The following is an 18,494-nucleotide window of genomic DNA, read 5'->3' as shown; positions in this document are numbered from 1 at the left end:
ACTGATCCGAAACCAACACAAATCTGATCTGATCTGAAATCTGATCTCATCCGAAATCTGATCTGAAACCAACCCAAATCTGATCTGAAATCAATCGCCTATCACAGTATAGGCAACGAATCAACTCAAATCTGATCTGAAATCAATCTGAGATGCTATTTTCTGAAATCACTGCTGTGGGGCCTACTATTGCGAGAGCAAAATTAGGGTTTCAACCGTGGGTCTGAAATAAGTGCTCAGCTGCACTCTCCAAGCAATCCGCACAAGTGGGACTTGTCGTAGGGCAATATGAAACCCTAAAAACTAATCACCTCTGAGAGGGAAGGGGTTCGGCCCAACAGTCAAACCCTAGAAACAGACTTAAACACAGTTCGGCAAGTCAAACCCTAGAAACAAACTTGAACATAGTTCGGCCCCTACTTCTAGATAGGTCCAACCTATCTCGACTGATTGCAGTCTCTGAAACTCAATAAAAAAACTTACTTATGTACCTCGGTTTACTGTCTTCTAGAGTTACCTGAACCCTAACCTTCATTGCTTCTTCCTGATTACCAACTCTCTACAAGTTGTGGCAAATCTTCAACTGTTGCGAACCTCTCCTAGTAATCTCCAAGATTCTGCCACCGAATACTTCTTCAAAGCTTCCAGCCCTAGCTAGTCCTCATGTGGTCGGCTGGACTAGACACACATGAGAAGCCCTAGATAGGCTCTGATACGAAGTAGAAGATCAAGACCATAATCAGTCTTGAATCCTAATAGGTTTTAGGTTTACGAAACAGAAAAAAAAGGAGAGAAAAAGGAGAGAGAATAGAAGAGAAACAGGAGAACACAAGTGGTTGAAAGGAGGGACAGATTCTTACTAATCTACCGCCGCCACTTTCTTATTATTTATAGGTTATGTTTAGTACATAATGGAAATGACACATCTGCCCTTAGTACTTACATAATAAAAAAAAGTAAATAAAAACTGAAATAAATAACAACTGAATTAACAAACTGACTCAAACTGACACTACTATAATTGGAACAAATAACTACACATGCTGTCCTACGAACACAGTGGGGACCATTGCAGTGGGACCCACATCAGTGTTCTCTACAGATATTATTCACTTACCGAGTCACTATAATTTAAAAGAAAAAGAAAATTGTATATGAATATAAAAGAGTACTCTCAATCTAATCAAAACATATAGTAACAATAAATACAAAAGTTTAAATGGAAAATAATTAACAAAAATAGAGAAGAGAAGATGGCCAAAGACTCGAAGGGAGACAAAGAAACATACTTATTACAATCTCTTAGTTTTTCCTATTTGATTTATACAATTCTTTGCTATGATTTTGAGCCTTAAATGTACAACATATTTCCTCTAATGATCTCTTGAAAGTTTACTAACTAATTCCATGTTTTTCAAAATTCGTTTGATTTTTTTAGATTTTCCAAATATCTTAGCAAAATTACCAAAATATCTCCACTCTATATGGCGAAATGTACATCTATATTGAAACTACAAACCATGGCAAGATGTAGGAGGGTGTTTATCGTGAAAAAAATAGAGTTAGTGGTACAACCAAAAGGTATAAAGTCGAGTTGGCAACAAAGTGGTTTACACAGGTCTATGGAGTGGATTATGCAAAAACATTTGCCCCAATAGCTAAGATGAATTCTATTAAAGTTCTCCTCTCATTGGCAGCTAAATTTAATTGGGACCTTCACTAGTTAAACATCAATAATGCTTTTTTGAATGGTGATCTAGAAGAAAAGTTGTACATAGTTCAACCCCCTAGTTTTTGTACAAAAGGCAATGAGCAAAAAGTGTGCAAGCTAAAAAAAATCCTCGTATAGCTTAAAACAATCACTAAGGACTTCATTCAGTAGGTTTCATTTAGTTGTACAATAAATAAACTTCAAGAAGTGTCAGTTCAACCATACATTGTTTGTTAAGAGGGGGGAAGGTAAAATTGTGGCCCTAATAGTGTATGTTGCATAGTTTTCAAGGCATCTAGGTGATTCTAGGCAACATTAGGGTAACTAGTCATCGAGGCAAGCACCTAGGTGATAATAATTTTATAATATAAAGAACTAATATTGGCTAGTTTCCTAGTTTTGTATTAAGAACATTCCTCTAAAAATGAGGCAGATCACCACATTTAAAAAATAAAAATCTTTTTTCATATATTAATTTCATTATTTTCAAAAATAATACTACTATAATAAATAATTAATAGAGCAATTTCATATCAATTAGCAGCTAAAAAAGGTTATTAACTTTATATGATAAATATTCAAGAAGTAAAATAAAAAAAAAACAAGGATGGAATTATTGTTTTATTTAATTAAAGAGAGAGAAAGAGGGAACAGGAAAAAAAAAACTCTATATACTTCCATTCTTTCTTTCTTTTTCTCTCCTCAAAACCCTCTCATCTTTTAAATTTCAATAGAAAAACATTAAAACAAAGTATAAATGATATAGATATATATAGCATATAATAAGATATAAGAATATAAATGATATAATACAAGGTGCCTACCTTGTCATTTGTCGCGTAGGTGGACACCTTGTTACTATAAGTTAGGGCATTTGGGCGAGGTGCTTAGTCAAGGACACCTAATCGCCTAGCCAACGCCTTGATAACTATGGTATGTTGATAGCATAGTAATCAATGGTGATTGGACAACTGGAATTCAAAAGCTAAAGGAGTTCTTAACTACTTAGTTTAAGATGAATGATCTAGGCCCCTTATGCTATTTCCATGGAATTGAAGTTGCCATCTCACAAAAACAGATCTTTATTTCATAAAGAAAATACATCCAAGATATATTATAGAATACAGGCAAGCTAGGAATGAAGCCAACTAATTCTCACATTGATCCAAATCACAAAGCTGGGTGATTGTTATGGGGAAACCAGAAAAGATGTGAAGAAATTCCAAAAACTTGTACAAACTCTAATGTTTGTCTATGGTCAAATTTGACAATGCTTATGTCTTGGGTAGGGGTGAGAATCGTTTGGTTAAAACGAAAAATTTTGGTTTTGGTTTTCTTGGTTTTATTTTACTTTGGTTTTTCATGAATTTGGTTTTAAAAATTTTGCTTTATTCAGTTTAGTTTTTAACCAAATAAACCGTTCTCTCACCCCTAGTTGTGGGTGTTCTTAGCCAGTTCATGCACACCCCTAAGGCCACTCTCAAGAGGATTCTAAGGTATCTCAAGAAGTTTTAAGAGCCAGTTTGTTGATCCAGAACCATGGGCATTTGAAGGTTCAAGTGTATACAAATGCTGTTTGGCTAGATCAGTAGATGGCAAAAAATCCACTAGTGGATATTGTACCTCTATGAAAGGAAAACTAGACATGTGGAGAAGTAAGAAACAAAGTGTGGTGACTAAGTCCAGTCTAAAAACTAAATACAGAGCTATGTCTCATGGGTTTGCAGAGATCATGTGGATAAAAGATTTGTTGGATGAACTCATGTTTATAGTTGATAACCCCATGTCACTTTATTGTGATAATAAAGATTCCATCAATATTGTAGCCAACCTTGTACTCCATGATAGAACAAAACACATTGAAGTGGACAAACACTTTATCGACAAGAAGCTTGTGAGTGGGAAAGTGTCCACTTCATATGTTAGTTCTGAAGAGCAAGTTGCAGAAATCTTCACGAAGGGTCTACATCACTTGCATGACAAGTTGCGCATGAATTGCATGATTGACATCTATGTCACAACTTGAGGGGGAGTGTTAAGTATGAACAATTTGTAACCATATGCTGCAAGGGAACAATAGTCTTTTTCTCCATTTTATTATTTGTATTAGGTCGCCCTTATTATAAATTGAATGGTTGGTGCTGCAAGTGATGTAATGGGTCAACAATCGAATTTCCTCATTTTCCTCTCTTCTCTTTTCCCCACATTTTATTGACTTCCTACCAAGATAATACATATAATGGAATAGCTTCAAATAAAGGGCCAAAAACATTAATAGATGAGTACAATTATGCTATTGTTGCAATGACCACTTGTTTTTGCAAAATTATATGAATACAAGTCAACAAAATTACAAATCTCATAAAGGAATTTCAACCAAATTATAAAGGGAAAAAGAAAAGTTCAGTTAGAAGTATAATGAGCTAGAAGAGCAAGGGGCAGACCAAAAAGGACTTGGGTGGACGTAGTAAGAAATGATTTAAGCACCTATAATTTAATGATGGATATGGCACTGAACAGAATAGAATGGCAAAACAGAAATCATGTAGCCAATCCCATATAGTTAGGACAAGGCTTAGATGATCCTGATGGTTAAAAGAAAAGCATCTAAGTTACTGAAAAATTTAAGTTGTAGTACAGAACTTAGCTGGTTAAAGCCTTACAAGTATTGATGAATGAGATAAGGCTGCAACAACTGTGTCATCAAGGACTTCCTTAAACTCAAATTGAACCTGTAAATTTAAACAAAAGTTCATATGATAACTCAAGGAATCTTAAGAAAGATATATCTTGTATGAAATCCAAAAGTGCTATTAAAGCAGAAAACTCCTAATATGTAGTAGGATTCAGCCACAAGTATTAACAGGAAAATAAAGAAGAGAAAATGAAGAGGAAGCAATAATAATTCCTACTATAGCATTTAGCAATGGTAGAAACAGAAAAGAACACTTTATTTACACCTTAGCAGAAAGAAAAGCAATAATAAAATGCTCTTTACAAGACCTGATGAGACTCCTTTGTAGACCCAAAATCAGAAACTTCCAACTTGTAATTGGACTCTAACTCCAACTTGTATTAAAACTATAAAAAAAAAAAAATTCTTATTCAAACTATGACACCTTTATAACTCTACTAATTCCATAAAACCTGATGTGGACACGTTTATTGGGAGGAAATACCGCCACCGGCAGCAACAGTAATTTGGTGCTCTCATCTTATCCAATTCGGCAGCAGCAGTAAATTGGTGTTTTCATCTTATCTAATTCTAGCTAGTTACAGTTCTACCTTATCTATTCAGTATTCTTATCTTATTTGTTTCTGTAGTAGGGATTAGTAGGGAGTCTTATCCATTCAGTGTTCTTATCTTATCTATTCAGTAGTATAGATTAGTAAGGAGTCTTCCTAAAAGTAGGACTCTTACCTCTTGTAATCTCCTATTTAAGGAGCTGATATTATTCAAGAAAAGGCATCGAAAATTTCAGTTAAGAAAGAGCAAGGAGAGTTAGTCTCTTGAACAAATCACCATTAAGGCGCCAAGATAGGTTCCTCAAGAAAAGGGAGGAACAAGGGAAAACAGGAGGTTTTCCCCGTGAACCGACCCGTGACGAGATCCTATTCTCAGGCCCCTAACAACGTGGTATCAGAGCAAGGCGTCATAAGTGATATGGAGCAGTTGACGTCAAGGGTCCACGAACTGGAGCACCGGCTCGTGGAGAACAGCACGGAGGTACGCAAAATCAAGGACTATGTCCAAGAGTTACGGCCCTTGATGGAGTTATTTTTTTCTAACAAGGAGAGGAACCCAGAAGGGGTGGCAACCACTAACGACTGCCGACCAGACATGGCGGAGTCATCTGGCGAACAGCAGATTGTCACCCAGGGAGCCGCGGTCATTCCCAAATACAGCAGGTTGGAGTTCCCTTCGCACAACGGCGCGGGTGATCCCTTGGAGTGGCTGTACCGATGTGAGCATTCTTCCGCAACCAACGGACAGAGGACAGAGACAAGGTAAGTCTAGCCGCATTTCACTTGACGGAGGAGGCGCAGCTCTGGTTTTATCGATTGGAATAGGAAGAACCCAAGCCCAGTTGGACCCAATTCAAATCCTACTGCCTTCTCAGGTTTGGGCCCCCATTGACAAGCAACCCCTTAGGCGAATTGATCAACCTTAAACAGACGGGAACGGTGGCTGAATATCAGCGCCAGTTTCAGACCCTCCTTACCAGAGCATCATCAGTATGACCAGACCAGCAGGTAGACATGTTCACCGCAGGGCTAGCAGAACCCCTGAGGGTGGATGTGGAGATGCAGAATCCCCCCAACCTGCTTACGGCCATGAATCTAGCCCATGCGTTTGAACGCAAGCTGCAACTCAGCCGTGGGACCTTCAGTAAAGGGCGGCCACCGACATCATGGGCATCCCCGAAAACACTCGGAGAAACCCCTTCTTCTTTAGCCAGCCGAGATCAGAAATCTCATACGAGCAACATTCCCAGATCAACATCTAGTGTAGGAAGCAGCATAGTGGCTCCCCTCATTAAGCGCTTGTCCAAGGCCGAGATGGCAGAACGCCAGGCGAGGGGACAGTGTTTCAACTGCGACGATCTTTATTTGGCGGGACACAGGTGCAAGAGACTCTTCTACCTCCTGGTGGATGAACAAGAGGAAGACGAGGATGAACCCTCAGCGTTCAAACCCGAGATTCCCCTCCACACAATCATCGGAATAAAAACCTCTCAGACCATGCAGCTGCAAGCACGGGAAGCAGGAAGACCAGTACGGATACTCGTTGATTCAGGAAGAACACACAATTTCGTAAGTGAGCACGCTGCCCTCCTGTTGGAACTGCCAATGGAACTCAGACCACGATTGCAGGTAGCCGTAGCAAACGGTGAAAGGGTTCACAGTCCGGGAATCTATAAGGGCGTACAAATACAAGTCGAATCTAAATCCTTCTCTGCTGATCTATTTGTGCTATCCTTGGATGGACTTGATATTGTTCTTGGGGTTAAATGGTTGATCACCCTAGGCCCAATTTTATGGGATTTCAGCGCCCTAACAATGACATTCCGCTTGAATGGGAAGCAAGTTACTTGGCGGGTAATAGGGTAAAAGCAAGAAAACCACAAGTTCATGCGCTTCAGGGAGAAACGACACATACGACGACTATGGAAAGGCTCCTCACCAATTTTTCAAATGTGTTCCAAGAACCCAAGGGATTTCCTCCTTCCCGAGCGTGCGATCATCGGATCCCTCTGGTGATGGGTTCAGAACTAGTCGTCGTCCAGCCTTATCGCTACCCTCATCTGCAGAAGGACGAGATAGAAAAGCAATGTGCTGAAATGATGAAATAGGGGATCATACGCCTTATCCGTTCTCCCTTCTCCTCGCCGGTACTGCTGGTAGCAAAACGGGATGGAACTTGGAGGTTTTGTGTTGACTACAGAGAGCTCAATAACCAGACGGTCAAAGATAAATTCCCTATTCCCATTGTGGACGAGTTGTTGGATGAACTTCATGGTGCCCAGTACTTCTCAAAATTAGACCTTAGGTTGGGATACTTCCAGGTCCGAATGGCTTCCGGAGACGTCAAGAAAACTGCCTTTAGAACTCATCATGGCCACTTTGAGTTTTTGGTTATGTCGTTCGGTCTCACAAACGCCCCATCCACATTCCAATCCCTAATGAATGAGGTATTTCAGTCCCACCTGCGCAAATTTGTTTTAGTGTTCTTTGACGACATTTTAGTTTACAGTAAATCGTGGGTAGAACATGTGCATTATCTCCGGACCGTATTTTGAGCACCTGCGCCAACACAAGCTCTTCCTTAAACGGTCCAAGTGCTCTTTTGGGGAGCGCCAGGTTCTTTACTTGGGTCATGTCATCAACGGGCAAGGTGTAACGGTGGATAATTCCAAAATTCAAGCAATCAAGGAATGGCCCAAGCGCCAATCCGCCAAGGCTCTACGCGGGTTCCTGGGTTTGATAAGATATTACTGCAAATTTGTGCAGAATTATGGCCTGTTGGCGGCCTCGCTAACCAACCTGCTAAAGAAGAATGCCTTCCATTGAGACGACGCAGCCGATGCGGCTTTTGCAGATTTAAGGGATGCCCTCTTCTTCACCCCAGTTCTGCAATTACCGAACTTCGACCTCGAGTTTACAATCGAGTGCCATGCATCCGGAATAGAGATAGGAGTCGTATTATAACAAAAAGGGCACCCGAGTGCCTTCTTCAACCGTAAACCGGCTGACCAACATTTAAAACTATCAGCCTATGAGCGCGAACTGATTGGGTTAGCTAGAGTCGTCCAGCACTAGAGACCGTACTTGTGGGGGAGGTCCTTCGTCGTCAAAACCGATCACTACAGCCTCAAGTACTTGTTGGAGCAATGACTTACCACTTCTCCTCAACAACATTGGGTTAGCAAACTGCTTGGTTTTGATTTCCGGGTAGACTACAAGGCGGGATCCTTGAATCGCGCCGTTGATGCATTGTCTAGACGCGATGAGGACACTATGCTTCTGTGTGGAATTTCCCATCCTCGAATCACCTTGTTAGACAACATCAAGAAGGCGATGCCACAATCACCAGAATGGACGACCCTTGTGCAGAAAATTCAGTCCGGAGCCGCCGACTCCAATTGGTCCCTTCATGACGGGTTGGTACTGTATAAAGGTCGGGTACATCTTCCAACGGATTCCTCTTTAATTCCTTCCATCACCTCCAGTATTCATAACTCCACCCATGAAGGCATTCAGAAGACACTGCATTGCGTCTAAGTTGATTTCCATTGGCAAGGTATGAAGGCTTCTATTAGGGACTTTATCCAAAAGTGCTCCACATGTCAATAGCACAAATGGGAAAACCTGCACCCGGCCGGCCTCCTTCAGCCCCTTTCGATTCCAACACAAATATGGGTTGATATCTCCATGGATTTCATCGAGGGACTAGCCAAGACTGGCGGAAAATCAGTTCTTTACGTCGTGGTGGATCGCTTCTCTAAATATGCCCATTTCATCCCTCTGTCACACCCGTACAGTGCCACTTCAGTCGCCCACAGTTTCTTTACGCATGTTTTCCGTTTACATGGGTTACCAGAATCTATTGTCAGCAACAGGGACCCAGTTTTCACTAGTGCCTTCTAGAAGGAATTTTTCCGGCTACATGGTACGACCTTAGCTTTTTCCTCCACGTATCATCCTCAGTCCGACGGAAAAACGGAGGTGGTGAACCGTACAATCGAGATGTATCTTTGTTGTTTTGTTGGAGATCAACCACGACGAAGGGTGAATTGGCTTCCTTGGGCCGAATACTGTTATAACACTGCCTATCATTCTTCCCAAGGCATGACTCCTTTTCGAGTCGTCTATGGTCGGGACCCTCATCGCTTGTTATCCTAAGAACCTGGTTCTACTCGTTTGGGGGAGATTGATCGTTCCCTTCAAGAGCGCGATGCCCTTCTAGTTGACGTATCTCTTCGCTTACAACAGGCACAACTCTGCATGAAGCATACCTATGACCAACATCACCGAGAATTGTCATTTGACCCTGGACAATTTGTTTGGTTGAAGCTTCAGCCCTACCAGCAACGCTCCTTGAGCCACAGGGCTGTTCCTAAATTAGCCCCTAAATTTTATGGCCCCTTCAAGGTTTTGCGGCGAATTGGTACTATTGCGTACCAGCCGGAACTGCCAGAGCACAACAGGATCCATGATATTTTCCACATTTCCTTGCTCAAGCCATTTAAGGGTGTTCCTCCTGACCAAGTTCCCCCCTTGCCACCCTTTAAAGAAGGCAAACTCATTCCCCAACTCGGGCTCTTGTTTACTCCAGAATCAATCGAGGTATTCTTGAAGTCCTGGTGGAATGAAACAGCTTACCAATAGCCGAAGCCACCTAGATCCCCTTGACTGAGTTCCAAGACACATCCTGAGTTCGAGCTTGAGGACAAGCTCTTAGTCCAGGAGGGGAGTAATGATGTGGACGCGTTTATTGGAAGGAAATACCGCCACTGGCAGCACAGTAATTTGGTGCTCTCATCTTATCCAATTCGGCAGCAGCAGTAAATTGGTGTTTTCATCTTATCTAATTCTAGCTAGATACAATTCTACCTTATCTATTCAGTATTCTTATCTTATCTGTTTCAGTAGTAGGGATTGGTAAGGAGTCTTATCTATTCAGTGTTCTTATCTTATCTATTCAGTAGTATAGATTAATAAGGAGTCTTCCTAAAAGTAGGACTCTTACCTCTTGTAATCTCCTATTTAAGGAGCTGATATTATTCAATAAAAGGCATCGAAAATTTCAGTCAAGAAAAAGCAAGGAGAGTTGGTGATCTCTTGAACAAATCACCATTAAGGCGCCAAGATAGGTTCCTCAAGAAAAGGGAGGAACAAGGGAAAACAGGAGGTTTTCCCCGTGGACCGACCCGTGACGAGATCCTATTCTTGGGCCCTTAACAGAACCAACTTAATGTAAGAAATCAAGAATTACAAAAAATAATAAATCATAATCTCACTACAAATAGTAACTACAGAAGAGTATCAATAAGAACAATGGGAACTAAATAAAATAGTAAGTCCAAAAGATACTATAATTTCTAGAAGGCTGAGATTTATCAAATGATAAAACCAACATGAACCAAACATGACAAAAAGATTCCATTGCTATAGATAAAACAACCAGTGGGGTCCACTGGTCAAAATTGGCCATGACCTGCAGAACCCAAATCAGTCATTCTGAAGCCTTCAGTTGGGGCACTACCACATCTGGTTGAACTGAAAATTTACAGTCTTAAGCACCATAAGGGTATGTTACTTCCACCAAATTTTAGCCAAGTCAACTAAAGTTTGACAGGCTGAACAATCACTTCTTTTTCTAGTAAACAATGCAACTGCAGATATGCCATCTGCCCTCTTTTATTCAATTTCTTCCATCACTTCCAAGTTTTCATCAGCAATTTATACATTAAGTTAGCTGGGATAAATCAGTCTCATAGAACCACACCTGATTAGCTCCAGATGCATTTTAGACCACAATCAAACCAACATTATTAATTCAAACTCCCAAATCAGTTGAGCCCTCTTAGTGGTATCAGAAACAAAATTGTAGATTTCTTGTTTACAACTCTTATCCTGCAAAGGTAGAAGGGTATTAAACAACTCTTTTTCTAAGCCTGTTTGTTATCGGGAGACTCAGTTGTTGTGTAAAAACCAGTAGAGAAAAGATTAATAATTGATATAAAAGAAGATTAAGAAATAAACCAGATTAACTTTAATAGGAATTAGGAGTAAATTGTGATTCATCAAAGTAAATATACTATATTTTGTCTTTTTGCCTAATGCTCCATGGAATAGTCGGAGGTCACCTTGTCCTCTATTTATTTGTGCAACACCTATTAATAGGAGACTCCAAGGTGGTTGTGGGGTGGCTACAGAACCCATAATCTGTGACTTGGTGCTTTAAGAATGAACTTAAGAAATTTAAGTGGCCGAGAAGGAACCTGTGTGTCAGAATACAGTGGGTGGGGAGATCAGCTAACTCTATGGCTGATAAGCAAGGGACAAATAGGGATCGATTGTATTGAGCATATTTGTAATCTGTTGTTGATTTGCTTGCTTGGAGAGGTAACAGCTCATGCCTCTCCATGGGACACTTGTATCCATTATTATCCTTAATTTAATAAAATTATCATCGTTTATCAAAAACATATATATTTACATTGAAGGAACTTCTTGTAAATGATAATAATATCAAAATCTCCTCCCTAGTCTACATTATATATATATATATATATATAAAAGGACTGGGTCCATGTTAGCAGCATCATGATCCTCTAAAATTCCCTCTTTTTTAATTCAAAAAAAAAATAAAAGTAAACAAAAGGAGTTAGGAAATCAGTTGTCATTAATTGAAAAAGACTATAAATTCAATTGTCATTAATAGAAACCCCCATTAATTATTTCTTAATTTTATTCAGTATTAATTCAACGCTCTATTTATAAATATTAGAAATTTTATTTACTATAACAAACTAATATATGATTAGATGTCTAATGATATTAAAATTAAATCATCACCTAATTTGACACACCCTCGCAGCAAAAATAGATGGTAGACAGATTGCATTGGCCTACATTGAGTAAAGAGTTGGCAAAGGAAATGGTAACCCCCTTTGAGCTAGATAAAAAGGCAATCTTCTCCATGGAGAGAGACACAGCCCCTGGGCCTAATGGTTTCTTGATAGCTTTTTACTCTTTGATAAATAATTTTTTGAAGCTTTCTTCCAAGACTATTGGCATATTGTTAAGAATAATTTAATGGAGGTTTTTGGGAACTATCTTAATAGGGTAATTATCAATGCAGGGGCTAATGCAAACTTTTGTGCTTCTAGTACCCAAGATTAAGGAAGCTACTCACTCTAGGGATTTTTGACCAATCAGTCTTGCCTGCAGTTTCTATAAAATCATTTCCAAGGTTAAGGAAGCTACTACCCTAGGGCCTCTGGGGATTTTTGTTGGTTGTCACAACTCCTTTATGGTCTCTATGACTCCTCCAAATTTTTTGTTTTTAATTTTTTAAACATTAAATATAGGGCTGCTTAAACTCACCCACAACCAATTCAGTGTATTTTTTGTTAGGAAACTGAATCTAATCATATGGCGCATTTTCACACCAATCCATACATCGCACAGATATGAAATCACCTTTTATAGAAACCAAACCATACAAAAAGATACCCAACACATCACAAGACCCACCAAAAAGGAGCCACAAACTGAAGGCACAGAACAACAATAGTAAGCCAACTCATGAAAGCAAGAGACAAGCCAGATGTAGAGTCCGATATTTATGAAAGCTCAACTTAACCACCCTTACCTCTCCCAAAGTTTTCAATGTATATGATAGGGTACGTAGGGCAGCAACTACCATGGAGGGACTAATGTCAGGAGATTCAAGCTGTGAAATACCAGAACACTTCTGTGAGTGCATATATAACAAAAAAAAATTGAAACAAATATTCTTGTGTTTTAACCATTTGAAGTTCATATGAAATATGCTTCATTTACTGAGAGTGTATGAAAAATGGGGACATTTCAGCATACCTGTTTTCCAAGAAGAACCAAAAAGGTTCGTTGAGTAGGTTCAGTCATCTGATCAGTTACACCAACCCGAAGAATATATAGGACACATGCCTTCAAAAAAAGGGAAATATGATAAATTGTCTCAATATATATTAAACCACGCAATTAACTCAATGCTTTCAACAAAAAAAAAAAATCAACATGATGCAGAGATGATAATGAATATTCTAGTTTTTAGCCATTCGAAAACTTCTGCATGGATCCCATACACAAAATTTAGAAATAAAACAAGTAACTTTTCTGCAGTTCTGCACTCATATCAAGACTCATAGCGCTTCCGAAAGAGCATTTGTAGATAAGGCCCATCTTCTTTTCTTTTTTACTTTTGAAGGTAAAAGTATTGGCATTACTCAATAAACTGTACAAGCAGCCCAATACCATGAGAATCTGTAAAACCAAACAGGGTGAAGTGCCAAAAGTTCAAAAAATAGTCAAAAGACTACATTTCTGCGCATTCCTGTGATTAAAGGCATAAAACATGTATTTGTAAGCCATGAAGACAGCAGCTCAATGCAAGAATTAATCACTGCTTCAACAGGACTCTTCTTTTGTTCAAAAAAGTGAGTGTTTCTTTCCAAGCAAGCCACCCACAAAACAGTGCAAGAAATACAAGCCCACAGAACCTGCTTTTTTTCTTAGATCCTTTTGTCTGCCAGTACCTCAACATCAGGTCCACTGAATTTGAAGCAGACCAATAGCTCAGCACTGAGAAAAAGATGCCAGATTCTGCTTGTGTAATTGCAATGAAGGAAAATGTGGTTACAGTTCTCTTCAGCCTGTTCACAAAGTGGAAGGTTGATATTATTGAGGCCATACCTGTCACGTTGAGGTTATCCACCATCAGACATTTACCCATGGCTGCTGTCCAAACCAAAAACTTAACCCTGGAACGTGAAGCCCCCACAAGTTGATTTAAAAAGGAAAGTCACTCCAGCTTTTACTGGTGAGATGTTTGAAGAGAGATTGAACACTGGACTCTCTGCCTTGATCCCACATCTATATTCAAACTGTCAAAACCCTGGCGTTTGGTTGCTGATTGTGAAGCAAAAGAAGCAATTCAGCCACAAGCTCCAGTTTCCAGTCGCTGAGGTTTCTTCTAGACAAGGGAACCACACCACCTCCCCATTAACTTAAATCCAAGAAATCTGCTACTATTCAATCTCTGTTTCAAGAAGCCATACACAGGGAAGGGAACAGATCTTTGAGAGGGATATCAGAGCACCAATTATCTCTCCAGAAACTAACCTTACAGCGATCACCTACTCTGTATCTGACCCCTTTTATAAAGTGATGGAAAGCTTTGCAAATAGCCCTCCACACTGAGCAACCATAAGGCTGAGTTGATTCAATGGTATCCCAGCCCTTTTTTTCTGATAGTAAAAGGAAATTTTTCATTAAAAAATAAAAACTAGTACAAGCTGATAAGGTGTTAAGGCAACACCTTCAAACAAAACAAATACATAAAATCCAAACCAGAATAAACCATCCAAATTACAGATTTGCAAACCCAAGACATCCCAAAGCATGTCCCTAGTATCCTCTTTATTGACTCGTGCAAATTCTGGCAACACCAAAACCCAATCTGAATTCTGAAACAGATTTACCAACAAGGTAACAACAACTACCACCATCCTATCCAAACTCCAGGCCTTATTCAACCACTCTTCTATTCCTTTCCTTCCATATATTCCAGTAAAATAGCAAAAGGTATGCACCTCCAAATCAGCCTGGCCTTCTTAATGCCTCTGAGCTTTGGTCATGAAGAAAAGATCTCTGAAGGAATCCTTGGATGAAAGTTCTTACACCGAACAATGCTGTGAAGAGATTCCATATGAAACCAGTAATCATGCAAGGTATAAATAGATGCCTAATTGATTCCTCTGTTCTTTTCACAGGTAACAGATGCTAGCCATGCTGAATCCTCTCCTTTACTCTTCAAATGGTCCACAGTCAAGAGATTACCCACACTTCCATAGCAACAAGCCAAGCAAAGGCTTCCACCCCCAGAGAGACCGGGTTGCCGCAAACGCTTTTGGCCTGGTTTGAATCCAATTTGTTCCTGCAAAAGGCCAAGTAAAATGACTTTCAGAAAATTTTCCATTTGAACACTCCTTCCACCACATCGCATCCCTTGAGTGGTCGGAAATTTCACATTCTCCAACTTTTCCAATAATGCACTTCTATTTCTCTGTCAAGCAACGGTCTCCTGAATCTTGGGCACCAAACCAATTGCTCCCCACTCCTTTCATAGCAGTTTATAAAAGTCACATCAGATTCAGCCAGCCTATATAGCCTTGGACATAATTCACAAAGCTTTCCAACCCCACACAAATCATCTTCCTAACAAAAGATATTTTTAAAAGACAATTAAAATTTTAAAATCTTTTTTATAGGGATTTAAGAATTTAAGGCCCCAATATGGACTTGTTTAGGCTTGCCTCAAGGGGCTTGGTTGGGGGTCCAGGGTCGGAAACCCAAGCACAGCTGCTAGGCATAAAAAAACAGAAAAATGCGTAAATTTTCAAAAGACGTGCGCTTGGGCTAAAGCGCAAGGTGCACCACATGCCTTTTGAAAGTGTTGTGCCTAGGACCTAGGCGAGGCGCATACCCTAAAATGTGACTCGCCTGTGTGCCTAAGCGCACTTGAGGCACGTTTTAAATAACTGCCTCACCCTTCTAAACCCCAAATGCCCTTCTTCCTTTGGCTTATAGACTCTTTCCCACTTGACCAAATGGAACTTCCTGCCTTCCCTCCCCCCCCCCACTCCTTCCCATAAAAAATCTCTTTGGATTTTCTACACCCTCTTTGCAACTTCTGATGACACCCTTAACGAGGATAAATAATATGTTGACAAGCTTGATAAAACATTTCTAACAAGTGTTATCCTCCCCTCCAAAGAAAAATATTTTGCTCTCCAGCCATCCAATCTTCTTTCAATTCTTTCAACTATTGGCTTCCACAATGCAGCTGAAGCTGAATAAACCAAGAGATTTTACTACCATCAGCTGTCTCTCCACTATTTGTTCAATGCGCACCCTATATCTGTTAATGTTCTCCCTTCTTGTTCCTAAACCATCCTCCCCATTGAGACCCTCCATCACCTCTCCCCCCCCCCTTATTTCTACCCCCAACTCCTCATGATCTTCTACTTCTCACCATTCAACCCCAATCCCTCCACCTCCCTATATCGAGGCTCTTCTCTTTCTATTATACATCCTGTGTTGTTGATCAACCATATTACCCACACTAGAGAACTTTCTCTTCAACCAAGTACAGGCGAAGAAGCAATAGGAACAGAGCTCATGTTTGTATTCAATCGAGATATTAAATCAAGAGCTTTGAACCTGGCAGACGTCTCTCCGCATTATCCTTCATAGCTGCAACAGATGCATTTTATTCACTCTGTCTTGTTCCACATCTATGAATCCACCACCACTCAAGCCTACCGCCCCAACATTGATGTTGATGTTCAGAGGTTGCTCCTCTATCGACAAATTTCTCTAGATCTTATTGTGTTTCCATCCAGTTGTAATTCTTCTATCCAAGGAGAGTCACTTTGTCTTTAGCTTCTCTCCTTTCTACCACTAAAACTTTCTGCCCTTTCTCAAACCTTGTTACAACCCAAATCCACTTTTCCTTCGAAGTCACCCTTCTTCTTTAGCTTTTCTCCTTTCTACCACTAAAATTTTCCACCCTTTCTCAAACCTTGTTACAACCCAAATCCACTCTTCCTTTGAGGTCCCCACCCTTCTTCTGTTTTCACTAACATTGTGGGACTTCAAACTCTTTCAGAGAGACTTCACCTTTGCAAAAACAACCCTCCTTTTTACTACCTTTAACCTTTTATTCTGGCTCCTCCCTTTAAAATCCTTTTTCAAATTCTTGCAAAAGTTGTCCCCACCCCTACCTTTATTCTTAATCTCACCTGCTATCGCTTGTTCCCTATCTCCTCCCCCGACCCTTTCACTCGACCTTTGAATTTCCAATGACTTACATATCTCACCCTCCACGTGTCCTCCACATGTCCAAACCTGTTCCCTATCTCAGGGGGCAGCAGAATATTCTTTTTACTTCTTTCTCGCACTCTTCTCTTCTTTACTCTCTTCCCTTCTATTTTTCTTTGACTTGATAACTTTGAAACCTTATTTTTCTAATTGTACTGCTTGACAAGTACATGCAGATCTTATACAACATAAAATTGAATGCTAGCTACATGGCCAACTCGAAACACAATGGTTAGCAGGGTATACTTTACAACACTGTTTTCAAAACCGGACCGGACCGGAAAAACTGGGAACCGGTCACCTGACCAGTTCCGTTTTCCTCCAAAACCGTTGATTTTGGTCAGCATACCACTGAACCATCCGGTTAACCGTTTGAACCGTTCGAACAGTTTTGACCGTTTTCCAATTTTTTTAATTTTTTTTTTTTTTGTCAGAACGGGCAGTCGTTCGGGTCGAACGGTCTGACCGGTTCGGTCAACGGTTCGTTTTTAAAAACCATGCTTTACAATGCAATTCCGTTCCTTGCAATTTACCCAGCACTTGGCGCTATGTTGAAAGGTAACCTCAATTGTAAATAGAAATGAAATACAAAATGAATGTCGAAGCCACCATCAACAGAGCCTTAACAATTTGGGGTAACAGATGATGTGGCACCTGAAACTATAGAGAACAAATAAATACAGTAAGCTATTATGATGTTTTATTCTTTTCTATTCTTATCCTTGCTTCCCTTTTCTTCTGTTTTTCCTCTTATTTCTGAGAAGGATTTAAATGAATTATCAGACAGATCACCAGTTAGAAAACTAGAGGATGAAAAAAAGAAATTGCCACTGTAAGGCTCAATATCACAGATGTAAGGGAGGAGATACCATCGCGTGTGCATCCACAGAAGAATCACCTCGAAGCATTTCCATAGCCTGTATGGCAAAGCTCTGAAGCTCGGTATCTGGATATAGATACTTGAGTCGAATGACCTGAGAGATGTAAAAAGAGCACAAGCCAAAATTGTAAAGTGCATTGTCAAAAAACAAAAGGACTTGATGAAAACAGAAAAAGAATAATTCTACTCTATTAATAGAAGTTGCAGGTAATGCAGCAAATTCAAAGACATGTAAGAATCAAAATTCATACAAGACATACTGCAATTCCAAATAATACAACATCAACACAAAGAAGGATGTAATAATTGCCCTCAGAAAGGAGTGAACTATAAGACAGTATTATCAATTGTAGGCCATGTCAACTGCATCAGTAACCAGTCAATTGGTAACCATGATAAGGCACCGGGACAACTAAGCATCAACTAAATCAACTTAGTTGATATATGGCTAATCAACCTAGTCAACCACAAAGTTGTTTTCTAGCTTTATTTGTCTATGGTTCTTTTTACTGATTTAAGATAATGCCATGCATCCTTTTAAACATGCAAGTTGCTTGAAGCATTTAAGATAGCCCCTGGTAGAAGGACTGATGTGATATAAAATATATAAGGAAATGTGTAGCACATTCGGATGGCTGAGTACTGCGAGTGAAATGGCAGACTCCTTAGCCAAGCAAGGGCACTTGGGCAGCACTTTACTCGGCATAATTATAAAACTTTCTGTTTGTTTGGGGTGTTGGAATATGTCCA

General features: G+C 39.8%; 1 protein-coding gene across 6 annotated transcripts in view; it reads right to left on the bottom strand.

The window, feature by feature from the left end:
- SWEETIE (HEAT repeat-containing protein) overlaps nucleotides 1–18,494 on the bottom strand; it is a 167,935-nt gene that overhangs the window by 125,531 nt on the left and 23,910 nt on the right. For all 6 annotated transcript variants that reach the window (XM_088985204.1, XM_088985208.1, XM_088985209.1 and 3 more), the window contains exons 8-11: nucleotides 17,734–17,838; nucleotides 12,821–12,910; nucleotides 12,594–12,674; nucleotides 4,375–4,443 (exon numbers count right to left, since the gene is read on the bottom strand). In XM_088985204.1, the coding sequence (XP_088841330.1) occupies nucleotides 4,375–4,443; nucleotides 12,594–12,674; nucleotides 12,821–12,910; nucleotides 17,734–17,838 (345 nt within the window). The remainder of the gene's footprint in view (nucleotides 1–4,374; nucleotides 4,444–12,593; nucleotides 12,675–12,820; nucleotides 12,911–17,733; nucleotides 17,839–18,494) is intronic.

The sequence above is a fragment of the Nelumbo lutea genome, chromosome 4 (assembly GCF_056320005.1).
Source record: "Nelumbo lutea isolate HS-2025 chromosome 4, American lotus-T2T, whole genome shotgun sequence".
Lineage (NCBI taxonomy): Eukaryota > Viridiplantae > Streptophyta > Magnoliopsida > Proteales > Nelumbonaceae > Nelumbo > Nelumbo lutea.
The sequence above is the reverse complement of the archived record's forward strand: the minus strand, read 5'-3'. Positions and strand labels throughout refer to the sequence as shown.